This window comes from Apostichopus japonicus, chromosome 4 (assembly GCF_037975245.1).
Source record: "Apostichopus japonicus isolate 1M-3 chromosome 4, ASM3797524v1, whole genome shotgun sequence".
Taxonomy (NCBI): domain Eukaryota; kingdom Metazoa; phylum Echinodermata; class Holothuroidea; order Aspidochirotida; family Stichopodidae; genus Apostichopus; species Apostichopus japonicus.
Window position 1 is genome coordinate 27,329,683 of NC_092564.1, and position 16,945 is coordinate 27,346,627.

Sequence of the window (16,945 nt, forward strand, 5' to 3'; positions counted from 1 at the left end):
ATTTCAATGCATGGTCATGGGTACTGCTGCATCAAACAAAGCTGACCTCTATCTTAGCCAAAGGCCCTAACGCCATGGCAACGTGCCAAAACGACCTCATTCTAAGACCCAAGATGTACCATTTAGCCATTCTGACCCCTTTCTCAACACTAGTCCCCCTTCTCAGACTCCACCCTGAGCATTTAATTAACCTAATAAAACGGACACCTTTCTCAGCACATGTCCCTAGGATCATGAAAATATACCACCCTATCCCATTTGCCCCCATCCGTAACACCTCCACCCCCCGCCCACACCCAGCCGCAATCCTCGGCATTAATTTACAAAACCAAACTGACACTTTCCTCAGCTCAAATTCTTAGAATCATGCCACTGTGTCAAACTGACCACCATCCCCCCTCACCCCCCCCCCCATTGTTACCATCTGTAACCCCTGTATTAAAAACTGGCATCTCTCTCGGCCCACCCCTCCTCCATCATCCATGACTCATCCATATTCTGCAATGTCATATAAGCTGTTCCAGATGACCTTTGACACATATTTTAAATTCTTTGTTAATCATGTCACTTTCACCCTTCATAAACATTATTTGGGGGATTTACCTTGGACTGTGCCATGACATGATCTTGACATTCAAAGTAGGACCAGTCGTTGATTGGTTCGTTGATATTATCCAAGATGCTCTTGACCGCCTGGATCTGCCGGAGGGCATTGTCGCATTCCTTCTGACCGGGGGCACTCTGCATGAAGGTATTCAGGAGCTGGTTAATGCTGTCCGTCACCGCTCTGAAAAGAAACAAATATTACAAATTAATTGCAAAATCATTTAATACCATTTCTGAAACTTCAACTATCTATACAACGGTTCTATTTAGCCTTCCACTCGATATAAACACAATGGAATGGATGGGCTCTTGTACTCTCAGTGCAAAGTCTACTTGAATGAGTTTTCAAACACTTTTCCAACCCATGGTCAAATCATCCAATTTATAGATCTGTTTTTAAACAGATATTGTCAGGAGGCAATAGGGTGAAGGTTAATTATAGATTAATGAAGTTCGGACTGTTTAATTGGGAAGCCAGAGGTTGTTTGGTGTCATCTAATCAAAACAATGTACATTTCCAGTGAGTGTGTGCAGGTATAATTAGGTTTGGATTAATTTATAATACTAGCAAAAGTTCACCAATTAAAAGTAATTAAAAAGTCTTCATTAAAGGAGTAGTCAGCTGGAAATAATTACTTTTATAGGTTTCCTAAAGCATAAATCTGAATATGGTAATACAGTCTAGAGGTATTGGCCTTAACGTTCTTACATTCTACAAAGTGTGAAATATTTTACAATTTTCTGCTTCTGACCTAGTTTGAAATATTACCCACACATTCATTAGTGCCCTTATTTATTTTCTTGCAAAAAAAAAATTATCACCGGAGAATTACAATCCCTGTTAACAAAACCAGACCACTGGCTATGACCTAACCTAGCTGCTGCCGCGAGTTGGTTCTTGGCATTCGGTGCGTTGGGGTCGACAGACATGGCCTTTACAGCGAGGAGCAGCTTGCTTGATGAGACTGAGATGCCCTTGAGACTTCCAACCATCTGGCCTTGGGCTTCCTTGTTCTGTAAAAATCATAACAAAAATTATTGCAAATAAATAAATACTTGAAAGGAGACCAACAGAGATGGACGGAGAATGGGGGGTGGGGGGCAGGGGAGGGGAATGGGAGAGAGAATTGGGGGTTCCATACATATTTATGACAATAAAGACTTTTGTAATCCAAAACCCATCATATCATTTCTTCATTTACCTTTTATTTATATAAAAGTTATAAAAATTTTAAAGCATATTTCGACCTTTTAACACTAAAAAGTTAACTACATTCCCTATTTATCTATGACTTTCAAAGATGGTATGTAAGTAAACCCGTACAAGATATATATTTTTTTCCTTCCTTCTTTCTTTTTTCGTGAGGATTGATGAAAACTCAAATCACTGAGAGAGAAAGAATTTTAACATCAATATGAATGAAACCTTCAATAATAGACAAGTGGCAAAATCAATCAATTTCAAACCTGCCAGTAGAAAGTGACAACCACCCTACAAAATTAAAAAGAAACATGTTAAGCATCCCTTTTAGCAGAGTCGTCATATTTTTCTAGACCCCTTTCTCTTATTCACCTCTAATCTCTAAGATGAGAGACAGGACACTATTTAGGAAGACAGAGATCAACGGAGTTTGGGAAAAGTGAAACGTAAAAAACATTTTTTTTTTTTAAACATGCAAAACCCTGTCGTCTTTCTTCACTTTTCCACATTATTTATTCATAGTTGAAGATAACTTAATACTTACGGGGGCAGTTCTAGCCATGCCGACACCTGCGTCCATCAACTCCTGGAAATCTTTGCTGAACTTGATTGCAGCTGAGGAGAGTTGTTCAGGGGTGCCTCTGGATGCAGAGACCAGCTCCACTGAGGCCTCATTGAGACCCTGGGCTGCTTGGTTAAGGGCATTCTGGTGGTCCTGGTAAGACCTGGACAAAGCATTCTCTGGAAGCTAAAGGGGGGAAATGTCAGAAGTGGGGAAGAAGGAAAAAAGGTTTGCATTTAGTTAGGACCACAAAGAAGGAGGGGGTGGGGGCGGGGGAGAGAAGGAAAGTATGCATAAATGCATGATACAGTGTTTATTTTTAATGAATTATGGTGAGTTTGATTGGTTTGAAGAGAATAGTAAGGCAGTTTCCACCTTTTACCATGATTAGGTGACTATGAAGGATGTGCTATCAAAGTCATTGACTGCATGTGGTGGTTCAAAAGGGATATGAATGGAAAATATATTGTGAACACCTGAGTTGACATTTCAATGAAAGATGAAATCTTAATAGCAGTTCCAAAGCTTCTTAAAAACTGACCCAAATGTCATTTTGGTGTAAACAGAAACATGTTTTTCCTACACTGGTGGCATATACAAGTTAGTGCCAAAGAATAAATATCAAAAACTCCATTCACAAAATAATGAAAAAATATATAACAGCCAGATTATTAAAAACAATACAATAGTCTGTTTTTGAAAAAAAAAAGACTTTTTAAATTCAGCAGTGTGCAAGAGGCTCCAGAATTTCCCTCTTACACACCAACCATTTATATATATAGAAGCTGTGTGAAAGAGAGAAAGTTTTGTGCAAATTTATAAAAACAAACAGCTGTTTACCTTCCAAAGAACTCTGTGTTTACCAAATGTATGACAAAGAGGAGGGGGGGGGGGGGTGGGGGAGGAAAATGTTAGGAGCAAATGGGAGGGACACAGGAAATAACTGTAATGGTCAAATCCCAAGGAAAGTTATCTATATTGGATCAAAGGCTTGATAAACTAACGTGTACAAGCAATGGACTTTTCAACTATGAACTAAAACTGCCTCATTTTAACAGGTCTGGTTCCCTTTGTCAGTTTCCTATATTGTCATACATGTGATAAACACAATGAAAAATCAGTGCAACCAATACCATCCATAATCCATGCTTCTGTTCTCCAGACAGAACACATTTTACCAGCCAAGAAAAATGCAAATTTACACCTTTCCCTTTTTTCTCTCTCTCTCTTTTTCTTTCTTTTTTATAGCCTGGAACACACCTTTAAAATGGTTTAAAGTTTTACCACTGTTACAGTACATTTCACAAAAACCAGTACTGTCGTGTGCAAGGAATTACAAATAATAAATCTCTTCTGCAACAGAGTAGAGGTAAAGAGTAAAGGTAGAGAGTAAAGGTTTTTTTTCTACTTCTATACCATGAAGACTTACCGTTGGCAATCTCTTGTAAGCAGGGCTCAAGAAACTTGTTATATCCCCTGACATGATCACTTTTAAAACTTTGTCCAAAAAGTAAAAAGGGTCAAAAGGTTTATTCCAAGTTTAAATAACAGAGCTTTCTTCCCTATTTTTTACCACGTTCTTAGTGTATCCTTGGTGTAAACAATTGTCTCCTCTCCATACTGTTTGACACAAATTGCCATTTTGATACCGTAGCGAGGAGATTGACTGAACGCGCAGACCGTGTCATATAGAAAATCCCTTTCTGAAGTAACACATCTATACAACACTTTATCTGCCAGTGACAAAGGTAATTACAAACATCATTAGCCAATTTCCTCTCCACGACAAACATCGAGTGAATCTGTATTCCAGAGCCCACCCTTGACTTGATTTTTTTATTCTCTAACCACTAAATCTTCACAAGGGCAGAGTCAGGCATGTTGTTCAGAACGAGCTTTATAAACTCAAAGGATATGGTGATTATACGCGCTTCCAATGACAATTCCAGCCACTGTAGCAATCTGGCAGCATGTTAAACCCTCTCTGGCACAGTGTTCTAATCAAAACAAATCTCTGATCCACATTCAGGTCAAAATTATGATTACATAAATGTTATCCAAAAATTAACTATGTCTACCATACGTACAATTTTTTTTCCCTTAGATTGTTGTTCATAGATGGATCAAAATTTGACAATAAGTTGTTCCGTGCTCAAAAATTAAACTAGCCAGAGCAGTTGTTATGTCCTCAGCATTTTAATCACATTGATGGCCTGGCAAAGCCTTTTAGAATTTTTTTTATTTTTTTAAATTAAAATGTTTGCATAACAATGGGTCAATTATCTTTTAGAATTCAATATCCTACAGACCGGTTTGCTTCATAATGTAAATCTTTACATCCCAGCAGTACACACGATATGGCAACGCACAACACCTGGTGTACGCAACATTATGGTGATGCATTCTTATGGAAAGGTTGTCAGTGTTAAGCCGCAGCCCCTTCCCCTCTTCTTCACCTTCCCAATATGCTAGAAAGTCTAAAAACAGTCACTCCAGATCAAATTTAAAGAAGCATGTCACTGCCGACCTTAAAATTGTTTTTTTTTTTTTTTGGTCTCATGGAGACATGAATTTATCTAACTGAACATCTCTCAATGTCTGGTAATAAATTCTAGGGTGGGAGCCATTGGAAAGTAATTTTAGGGAGTTAAGCTATTTTACCATGTGGCAATCTACTGCTAAGTTTACTAGTGACCTTCATTATGAAACCTGTTGAATGTAGCAGAATATGCAATTTCCTCTTGACATTAAGTTTTTGAATAAACTTCAAATTCAAAGGTCCTGCAAAATCTAAACTTGTTATGCTAAATTTTTCTGAAGAACTCAGTCTGCCCTTACAACTGGAACTAAGGTCACAGATTTTATTTTGCAGCAACAAAAGGAAACCATCCTGTTAATTACATATATATATTTAATATTGTTTATGTTATGTATGCTTTTTTTTGGGGGGGGGTAACTATAATATCTGAAATATTAAGTGTGCCAAAGATGGATTAATGAATAACTAACCTCACTTTCATTATACATAGGTCACATTAAAGTTGAAAGTATTGTATATATAGTGAAGGTATTATGTTATGTTAGGCTAAGCATCCTAAGCCATAAATTGTTATTAAGAGTCCATGCATGGTGTCTACTTCATGACTTTTCATTTTTCATGACATTTTCATTTTTCTATTTTTATCTATATTAAATCGAGATCACGGGGAGTAATTAACTTGTAATTAACCGAATAATTAACTTTGTAGCGATTGCCATGATATGCACCCTGTAGGAGTAAAAGGAGGATTAAATGGCTGACAACACTAAAAGAAAACCATAACTTGATACTGACCCATTTCAACCAAACGTATATTTTATTTAGATAATAAAGGACATAAAATGACACCATTTTGATCAGCTATACTAGAGAGTTAATACATATTACGTGCATGCTCTTAAATTCATTACCTTGTGATAGTTTTCCATGGTTGCCTGTAACTCTCATAACTGAAAACTGTATTGGGAATTCTTTGGTACTTCACTTTGATACATCAAAATCGCACCATTCCTATCTTTGTTTTGGGGGTGCTGGATTACATCAAGTATGAATACATATTTAAAACAAACTTTAAAGCAAGCAAGGACCATTCGATATAAAATTCAATAAAACAATATATGACCACAGACACTAAAATTTACAGTAGAGATATAAATATAACCTCATGGAACAATTTGACGATTCGAACCTTTCGTATTTATTACACCACAACGGATAAATTAATTAGAGACTCACCTTAACGAGTAATCTATCCCAAATGAAATATGCAGTCATTCTGATAATGTGGTGGACTTGGCAGAGACTATCAAATTTCCAAAAATATTAAACACGAAAAAACGCAACAAAGATGATGCTTTAAGAACAATGAATATTGGTAAATATTTAAAACAGACACGGACATCCAATGGAAGTTTACCATCAACGGATTTCATGCACGCTACACCGATGTGGTAAAAAAACTACTAGATATATGAAACGGTTCGAAGACCGGCGCAAGTATTTAAATACTATAATTTGGGAACAAACTTTATGAAGTTTAATAATGAGATATATACAATATACTGGCTACCTACTGAAAGGGGTGTTTCATAATGATGGGAGCTTGACATATAAAATGTATAAAAATCACATTCCATTAAATTCGTAAGGTTTTCAATTATCAAAATGGCAGTATTGTTGTATCAAAAGTTTTGGAGTTATCGGTGGGAAAATAATTTATAAAAGATTTTTTTTTTTTTTTCAATGGAGGTTATCAAAAACAAACATTTTTTGGGGGTTACATATTTCAACCAATTTTTCACATTTATCAAAATTCACAATATGTAATAAATCATTTTCTTAGAATATTGCTGCTTAGTCCTGCAGTTGAACACTTGTCTACTGAAACCCAATTAGGAATAGAAATGAGTTCGAAAGGATGATTTCAGTACTGGTTGATTATACACTACTACAATAAGGAAAGACCAATTTGGAAGCCCCAGTCTAATATTTTATCATATATCGTAAGAAAAGTATTCAAGAAAAACAGTTTTTTTGGCAAACTGAAATGATTTGAGTGTTACAAAATGTAATGCCTATTAAATGTCCCACTAGCTTAATATTGCTATGGTGTTAATTACTGTTGTGTTAAAGTTGGCCTTAAATACTAGTTGTCATGTCACATACATATTACATTCACTGACCCAATGCCAAGTTTATGTTTTGATCCTTGCCTAATACATAATGCTTCCCTTCCAATGAAGCCTATACTGTGTAATACACAAAAGGACTATCAATGGCATCTTTTTGGGCCGGCTAGCTGACATTAAATGACACAAGACAAAACTGGTTTCTACATAGGGTGCATTTTATAAAGGTTTGGTAACAAAAGTTTGCATAACATAATAAGGTAGTAGTGTTGGTGAGGTCATTCCACTGCTATTAACATGCAATGATGATAATACTCAGGTAATATACATAAACTGTACAACAAGGAAGGGATGTCAACGGACCAATCAGACGAGGGATTGACGGGGGGGGGGGGGGTGTGGGATGGTGATTGATCTAAGAGTTGAGGAGTACACATTACATTCATTACTCACATTTAACTAGTGTGACCTATACAGACATCCCTATGATCACTGCAAGACTGCATCTCGGCTAAACGAGAGCGAGAACTTCGTTGTAGAAAATATTCCAGTCAAACCGAATCGATAGTTTAATACTCAAAAGAAATCAAACTCGGCTGTAGAATGTCAACTAACAAATGTCAGTGTTGTAGGTGAACAGTATTCCAACATTCCTAGTGCTGCACCACCGAAGTAGTGCCAAGCTATTACTGTGAATGAAGGGCCTTTATACCCAACCAATTCTTTGTTTTAGTGGGGTATTAGTTGTACAGGTATTTAATGATAAATGTCACATCATGTTCAAGTACTGTACAATAAGTTATCAGAGTGTTAATGATGACTATAAACCTAGTTATTAATTAAATTTCACATAGCAATGTCTCTCCTAATCTAATCATATGTTGCACAACTGGGCTGTCATTTAAAAAGTTTTTTGAGATGGAAAAATTTTCTACAGAAACCAGAGCCTCTCGGTAGGACTGAAAGATGCAAATTAGCTGCTTTAAAATGAAATAAAACAACATCTGGTCTGCAAAGACTAAGGCTTCACACAAACTTCAATCAAGGAATCGTGTCCAACTTAAAATAAGACCTTCATTTAATTGCAATAAATCTAACAAATTTCACTGACTTTCTTTCAACAGTGGCACTGTGTTGTGCTCTGCTTGTTGGTATAGGTTCAAAATGTACTATGCTCATGTTATGATCACTACTGACTAAATGCAATTCTCTTTTACAAAGCTAAATTTTTCACCCTGACTAACTGGACGTTTAATGAAAAATGGTTACTACTACCCTGAATAACTGGACGTTTAATGAACAAAGGTTACTATTACCCTGACTAACTGGACGTTTAATGAACAAAGGTTACTATTACCTGGAAGATTTTCAGCAAACCCTTACTGGTGTTATGTCCCATCGACCTCACCACAGGTTCATTCTCTTACTATCCTCCCACAGTACAGTATTTCACACCAAATTAAAAATACTGGAATATCCAAACCTCGCAGAATCTCATTTGAAGGTTCCTCAAATTTTCATGAAGAGCGATCGATTTGTGTTACCACTTTACAGTTAAATATGTCGAATGTTCTGATTCATGTCATACTTCAAATGCATTGTCTTTGAAGTCCTTCTCCCCCCCCCCCCCCTCCACTCCTCTTTGCACGATGTAGCTATGAGTTTTGCACACTGTTTCAATGAGACTACTGCCTTTCACTTTCTCAAACTCCACACACGACAAATTATTAACGAGACAATGGTTTCATGCAAACGATTGATGCTTTGGCTGTAATTGCGAGTTACAGTGGCAGGGAGGAGGTATGCAGCATTTCCCTTAGACAATAGGTCATTGTCGTACAAAAAAATATAGTTTATAAATAGGAAGTATTGCAAGGGCCTATGAAACATGGAGAAAGCAAAAACAGAGAGAGAGAAAAACCTAGACAAAACCTATTTGGACATTCTTTAATCTATGACAGGGTTTATCACGCAATTATCTAAGCAAGTCATTACTACTTTGGGGGTATTACCACCGCAGTCGATCTCCGAGTTAATCCTTCTGATCTTCATATCAGAGATTTGAAAGTGAGATATCGTTCCAAAATGATATAGTCTCGCCAGTGAAATTGCTGGTCATTCCAAAACTTGCTAACCGATGAAGAAACGTACTTCTTGGCAAATATTTCTATCTTAAAATTATTCGAGTAACGTTGATTCAAGTTTAATGCAATATCAAGAGACTATTCAAGTGACTTGAAGTTCAGTTTTATGCCAATGCTTGTCCTGGGGAAGTATTTCTGTGTCCCCACTATTTTGATCATAACAACTCTAGCCATACTCAGTATATTATCTGAAATCAACAAATGTCAGATAATGTACTTTACTCACATGGACAGTAAGATCTATTTGCACCTATAGTCAATAAATGCACGAAAAAGATTCAAAACTAGGATGTAAGCCATATCTCTCATGGACACAAGTATATATCATTATCATTTCAACAATTCCCCCTCCCCCCCCCCACCCCTTCTACTTCCCTTGCAATACTCTTTTCAAGGAAATACTTCAACAGTTATCAAGTAATGTTTTTGTCAGGTTCAGTAGTCCACTTACACTAAAGGCTGATTTATTTTCAAACTCTCAAGAATTCAAAGTAACTTAATTTCAACCAACCCCTCCCTCCCCCCCCCCCACAAAAAAACCCCACAAGTAGTTACTGCGTCCAGCCCTACGGAAGACTTTCACCAAGTTAGTGACCTCCATTATTCAACCGAAGAGTTCAGACTACCTAGCCAAACTCTCTTTCATCATGTTTGGGGATAATTTTAGAAAGTCTTTGCATTTCAAGTCATAATCCGGTCACGAATAATCTTCAGTCTGAATATTCACTTCACGAGCAACGATTAGAAACTGTCAAAGTACGACTACCCTCCTGAAGAATATACGCTTTTTGAATATCTTGCAATGAAATTTGAAGACCACATTATCATGCAAAGGGCCTTCCAAACATGCATATTCATGATGCAGTGATCGAATTTCATGCATGTGTAATAAGGCATGTGTTGTAAAATTATTGGCAAATCATTGAAAAATGATACTGCACTGGACACTAAAATAATCTGATTAAGGGACTTAATATGTATTTGCACATAGTGTTGATACAAAAATCCAATTTCAACCGTTCGATCATGATATATGGTACTGGTAGACATAAGCCAACCCCTTTAACAGAATCATTGCAACTGTTTAAAAACTAGCTCTATGACGACTGTTGATTTGAATGTTAATAACCACATATTCAAGATTGATCCATCAATAAGTCTAATCAATCCATTAATTTCAAATCGATGCACAATAACTGTGCATAAAATAATCCAAATGAGCAACACAATAGAAGAATACCTGACAGTTATTAGACTTGAATAGAGCTAGACAGTAATGCTAAATGTAATACTAAGTTTGATATGGTTTCAAACAGACTCTATACTGATCTATAATAACTAGTGCTATATTTTAAACTGAATCCATGGTAAAGTCTATTGATTCTTTCTTGGTCTAGACCATATACCAGTCTACAATCATACATATTAATCAAAATTATTTCATCGCAGCACATCACTGAAATATCAAAATAAACTATTTCAGTTATAAAATGGCTACTAAATTATGACAGGTAGAAAGATAAAAAGTTAAATACCAAAAGTTTCTGCAATATTCAAGACACGTTGACACACTAATTCAATCTACAGTAATAATAAATTCAGTATAAAAGTTGACTAAGAAAATATGACTTGTGAAATGATAATTTAAGAAGTGTTTTTATGGAAGGACAGAATACGACAGCAGTTTGATATAAAAGCTGAAAACTCCTATTTTTAAAATGAATTAAAAACACTTCACAATAAAGAAAGGGGGAGGGAGGGAGGGGGGAGATGTGTGGGTGGGTGGGTGATTTGAGCTATTAAGGAGTGGAAGGCTCCGTTCTGACAGCAGCAGGCATGTCAATTATTTCGTACTCGTCCCATGCATTATGATCATTATCTCTTACGTCAATCTGGGCCTCCGACCGTTGTCGCAAGTTCTACACAGATGTAGGCAAGAAAAAGTGAGGGGGACAAAACAAGAAGGATATGGTAGCAAATGGTTGTGTCAAAACTGAAAGAGGAATCAAGGTAAACAGACATGTGCTTTCTTTGATTCAACAAAACAAACAATGATATGCATTAATTAAAACCGAGGCAAACCGGAAGGTGGGATCATACAGGGACGATTACATGCTGGGTTTACTGCCCTCGGTAAAACTTATCCACTTTCGACGTGTCAATCCGGATAGAACATTTTTTTTTTCGACCAGTCGTACATAACTAAACTTTTTACCGGAGTTAACTGAACGTTCCTTTTCCTTTCTCAAATTCCTACTAAATCAACGATACTTTATAAGACAATTTGTTTTCAAGCAGTAAAATACAGGAAGTTTCAAGCAGGTTTGAAGCTGTAGCTTATATTTAGCTGTTGAGATTTCACTTTTTTTCAAAACAATTCCAAATGCTGATCCAAAGATATGATTTCAATATGTCACCCCCCACCCCCAATAGAAATTGCCTGGCTAATTTCACTCGAGTTATTTCACAGACTATTTGATGCCGGGACACTTTTGTACCGCAATTAGTGCTGAAAAGCACAAAACAAAACACAGCTTGTAAAATCTAAAGGGATGTGACTTTTGCAAAGATGAAAACGGACAATATTCTTTACAAGGTCCCACTTTGCTATTCTTTACAAAGGCTTTTCTTTACAAAGGCTCACTTCTTAACTTCCAATGAGAACTACTCTTATGGTAAATAAAAACAACCTTTTTTGGTTTCTATTTACATTATAGTACTCACCTTTCAAATCCTATAATTCTGAAGTTTACTATAAATTAAACCAATCAAAACCACTGAGAGACAAAAGCCAGTACCATTAATGTCATTATTCTGATGGTTAATTGAAATGAATCCCCCATGGCAATGCTTTTGTAACGAATAACAACATGCTCTCATGAAATGTAATGTTTGCTTCCTTCCACCTTCCGACAACTTTTTACTTTTTGAATCACTGATGTACATTTATATGCAGCTTGTCAATTTTGTTTTTAAACTTTTTCCCATTGAAATGAACATAGAAAATCATTTCAAACTATTTGAAAACCAAGGCATTAGTTTTAAACATTCCCCCCCCCCCCATACTTTTCTTTGGAGATTAAATTTCACCAATTTGATTTGGTTTCTATAATTTCACTGCATATGAAGCACAAGTGTTATTTTACACCAAAGCTCATGATTGTTCGTGGTTTCACAAATGTCTGAAACTGGGACAAGAGTAGATACTCTGTGGCTTTATTGATACTTTATATTCCAAGTAAAAGCATGGATTTCATAAACTACTCAAACGACAAACAGATTAATATTGACGATAATGCATCGTCTTCTTCCCATGATGGAAATTAAGACTATTAATTAAATTAAAACTAAGAATATTGACCCCTTTTCCACCCTAGGAGTGAACTTTTTGGCCATCTTATGATACCCTTCCACCGAGCAGTACCATAACCAAGAGATGACATAAGCATGCTTGATGTTATAAAATCATGACCAAAAAATCCATACCCTCAAGAGCAAGAATCCACATGCAAACGAACCCTTGGAGCCATTCCAATGGAGATTTGTATGATCTGATCTTTGTTCGCATTGGCAAACATTAGATGAATAACCTAATCTACAATAGCAAATCCATCACACTGTAAGTGTGGTATAAAGATAAATAGTCACAGGATGACTTATAATATATGCAAATTTAATATGCAAATTTAAATCAAGTACTTTCCTAGTGATGTCGTAGAGCCCCAACACCATTAAAAATAGAAAGCAAGAGGGACTTTCCTCCTACTCCCCCCCCCCCCCCTTACTCCAGTTTATTTTTATAATGTTGATGTTATTGAAAATGCTCTAAGTACAGTAGTAAAATACAACAAGTACTTCTTGACCAATCAAGTTGCCAATGTGAACAAAGAAATTTAAATAATGCATCTTTTAAAAGTGAAGGGGAAAGAAAAAGAGAGATAAGTACAAAAAGGAATGAAAAAGGAAGGCATTGTGCAGAATACATACAGAATTTAAGAATGCTTGCAGTTCTTCAGAGGATAAAATAGCAGCCTCAGACAGGGTCTCGTAGCTTGTGCTGTACCTCTGCAGCAGGGGCTCCTCCAACTAAAAGCAGGTGCGGCAGAGGGTAGGTAGGTAGGTTGCAGGTGGAAAGGGGGGTACATATGGGGAAGACAAAGACAAAGGGGGAAAAAAAGGATGCAAAACGTGGATTAGACGAGAGAAGAAGAGGAGAGGGCTATTAGATGAAAGGAAGAAATAAAAGAGTTGGAACAGCAGAATCATTTGATAAGAGTGTTCAGCAAACCTGGACAAGTCATTCTTATATACAGAGCAGGCACAGACAAATATATACATAATATATATATGTTTATATATAATATATATATGACTGTTATAGTTCAGATGACTTAGCACTGACTACTGCAAATCAAGCAGGGAGATAAGTAAACTCTCCTTTATGTGACTTTACTACGGTCATGAAGGATAAATAATGGCACGGAGAATAAACAAGAGGATAACAGACAAGACAGACAGATGGACGGCCAGACCGACAGAGACAAACAGACAGACAGACAGAGACATAGGATCGAGGACAGACAAATGCAAGAATTCAGACAGCAGGATCGTATCAAGGAAGAGCCAACACGGTAGGATAACGGTTAGGCTGCAGATTTCCGCAGTAGCAAATATCCCGTGAGTTTAAAGCGGAATACTTATTTACTTAAACAGACTAACAGGTCTTTGATGTTATTGGAAAGAAAGAGGTAGGAAGAAAAAAAAAAAAGCATCCAGAAAAGTTAAAAGAAGAAAGAAAAAGAACTGAAAAGTGTAACTGTTATATAGCAAAGCCTTTATTTGTCTATGAATGGTTAAATATAAACTCAGCAAAATGTTTCTGTACAAAAGTCAAATCAAATGTTAACGGCTGTTTCTATGGGTTGAACTTGCATATCCACATTACAGAGTAAAGATTTAGTTTGCATAAAAGATCAGTGCATAACAGAAAATAGGGTAACCATCTCCCCCCCCCCCCCATTCCACCCCATCCCCACGTCCAATTTAAACAGCTCAGACTTGACTTTCTTGTCTCACATATGCATATTTTCCACTTCTTCACTTCAATGGTACTCAATTAATACTAAATAATACCCAAATCATACCCAAATCAAAAGTCGTTACTAATCAGTCTGAGCAGCGCTACAGAGTCAAAAATGACAACTTCTCAAGAGTTTCGGATATTTCATTCACCAATATGATGCATGTTGATCCCAATAAATGTTTATAGGAATGGTTGAATTATGTCAACAGTGTTGTAGTACATGACTAGAAGTCTTGGTGGCTGCATGTGTAATATTTTCACTGTAAAAACTGATTTGCTAAGGTTTTCTTCTATTTCTTTCTAGATTTGGAGGTAGGTAAGGCTGTGCAAGGGTCCATCATCCTGTCGATTTGGAGGTAACTTAACGGTGCGAAAGACATAACTGAAGCTAAATTGCACACTTTCAAAACCCTGGATTCTACTTTTGGCAAGAGACAAAAACAACACAAAAAGAGTCCATTAGACAGAAAAATTTCTACGCCGGTGAGTAACAGGTTCATCTGACAAACGGCAGGTGACTTGATATACAATTCCAGCGGCAAAAAAAAAAAAAAAAAAAATTCTAATGAACATATAAATAAATATGTAAGTATCTATATATATATATATTATATATCTTTGCACTGCATATCATTATTATTTTGTTTCCGCCTTTAAATTGGCTGTAAACAACTGTTTGCTTTGACTTTCCAAGTACTTGACCAGATGACTGCCTCTGGGTTGACCTTTGAGCTCCATATCTAAAAAGACACTATTTCCTGCACTTAAGTATCTGGCAACAATCTGATTGTTCTCCACAGAGGAAACAAACCCATCGGGCAACTGATCAAATGTGAAAAAGACTGTTCAATTCCTTTTACAATAGGAAATAGACCTGAAAACACCCTCTCTCGATGCCAGAAGTTATCTTACATTAATCTGCCGCACTCCATTATTCTCTTCTTAAACATGAATATGCAATGATGCAAATTTATGCAAAGCCAGAAGGAAACGTATCAACTGTGAAAATCACAATTAAAAACAAATTTTAAAAGAAACAAAAACACCACTTCAAGAAGAGTTCTCAGAAAGAAAGAAAAATGGAAACTAGTGTCACACGTGAGAAACAAAATGGTGGCAAACTGAACAACATCCACTGGTGGCCAGAAATACATCACTCAGGAAACCTAGAAAGAAAATATAACTTCAAATCATTCCCTGTTTATAATCATGGCAAATTCTTACAGATTTTAAACCTACGCTGTTTTTCTGTTAAAACATCAGACTATATGACCTATCATCAGATTGCTAACAAGATTTCTATTCTAACGAGAAGTGCGATACTGGCCTAGCTTTAAAGTCTAGTGGTAAGTTTCAGGGTTAAAGGAAAACCAAAATTATAAAATATGGATTGGCTATTAATGAATCTGAACTTTTGAAAGCTTTGAAATTTCTACTTATTAAACATATTTCATGAATTTTTCCATGATTTTCATGACAGCTGGAACTCGGTTCTGAAAGAACTAAATAACTTCAAGATGGAATGAATTTAACTACTGTACCATTCCCTTCAAATTGATTCAACTAATTTGAATGCTGTGCAAAAGATGGGCCACAAATGTACCTTGAATCTGTTTCTAATTGGGATACAACAAACCATCTCATTGTATCCATCTATTCTTTGTTTAGATACACTAAAAGCCTTTAGCTTAAACTTATATATCTGACATAGATCATAAAAGGGGAACACCATATTGTTGATTCCTAAACTGGGAGAGATTAAGCCATTCTAACTAATCCATCCATTACCTTATTGTGATACGAATTAATCCATATAAGGCCAAGAAAATATTTTAACTCATATTTCTCCTTCTGGAAAGATATATCCATATTTACTTTATATCTATTATATATTCTATTTTACTAATCCAATCTATTTTGATTGGGATATACCAATTTATTTTCTTTTTGAGGGGTGAATGTTTGTATTATTTTCACAAATCCAGCTTATTTTATAATGACTAGTGTTGCCACCATATGGACACACCCATTTTGGAAATATGCTAATAATTGGTGAAACTTCTTTTCCAGTGGACAAAAAAATAAAATAATATTTAAACATTTGAAATTTTCAACAGGCTTAAAAGAATGCAAGAATATCATCGGAAAATGCAAAAACTGGTAATTGAAGAAAACAAAACGTCGGCAGAAAAACTCACGGCAAAAGCAATCAGAGAAGGAAATCTGATGCAGAACAAACCCAAAGACATAAAGATGCAACCCAGGAGAGAAAGGAAACCATCTCCGACCAACAGGAGCAGATCACGCAAAAACCAATTCAGATGATATCAACGCCATCTGCAGCATCACATGGGCCTGATCACTACCTAAATCTCCACTTCAACGGCTAATTCGACAAAACCCCCACAATTCGAACGTGATATTTTCCGAATTCAAATTGGGATTCCTTTAATTTTTAATTTCCATAAAAGATGAGGGATACAGAGAGAGACTGAATCGGTGCAAAAGAAGTTTACAAATCTAATAAAAGGTGTATATTATTAAAGGAGCAGTACTGAGAAAGATTTCAACTTTAGATGCTTTCACATCATTCCAGATGAAATGAAGAGAACTTAGAAAGGACAATTACTTTAATAAAGGAAAAGGTGCTTATTATTATCAAATGTGCCCCCAAAAGTGAA

At 36.1% G+C, this 16,945-nt stretch overlaps 1 protein-coding gene across 15 annotated transcripts in view; it reads right to left on the reverse strand.

Moving 5' to 3' along the window:
- Positions 1-16,945, reverse strand: part of LOC139967003 (talin-1-like) — a 121,347-nt gene that overhangs the window by 38,997 nt on the left and 65,405 nt on the right. For 8 of the 15 annotated variants that reach the window (XM_071970575.1, XM_071970571.1, XM_071970573.1 and 5 more), the window contains 4 exons: positions 13,169-13,267; positions 2,352-2,555; positions 1,481-1,620; positions 604-787 (listed from right to left, as the gene is read on the reverse strand). In XM_071970575.1, coding sequence (XP_071826676.1) covers positions 604-787; positions 1,481-1,620; positions 2,352-2,555; positions 13,169-13,267 — 627 coding nt within the window. Of the gene's footprint in view, positions 1-603; positions 788-1,480; positions 1,621-2,351; positions 2,556-11,067; positions 11,101-13,168; positions 13,268-16,945 lie in introns of all 15 variants that reach the window. The other 7 variants (XM_071970585.1, XM_071970581.1, XM_071970579.1 and 4 more) reach the window with 2 other exon arrangements.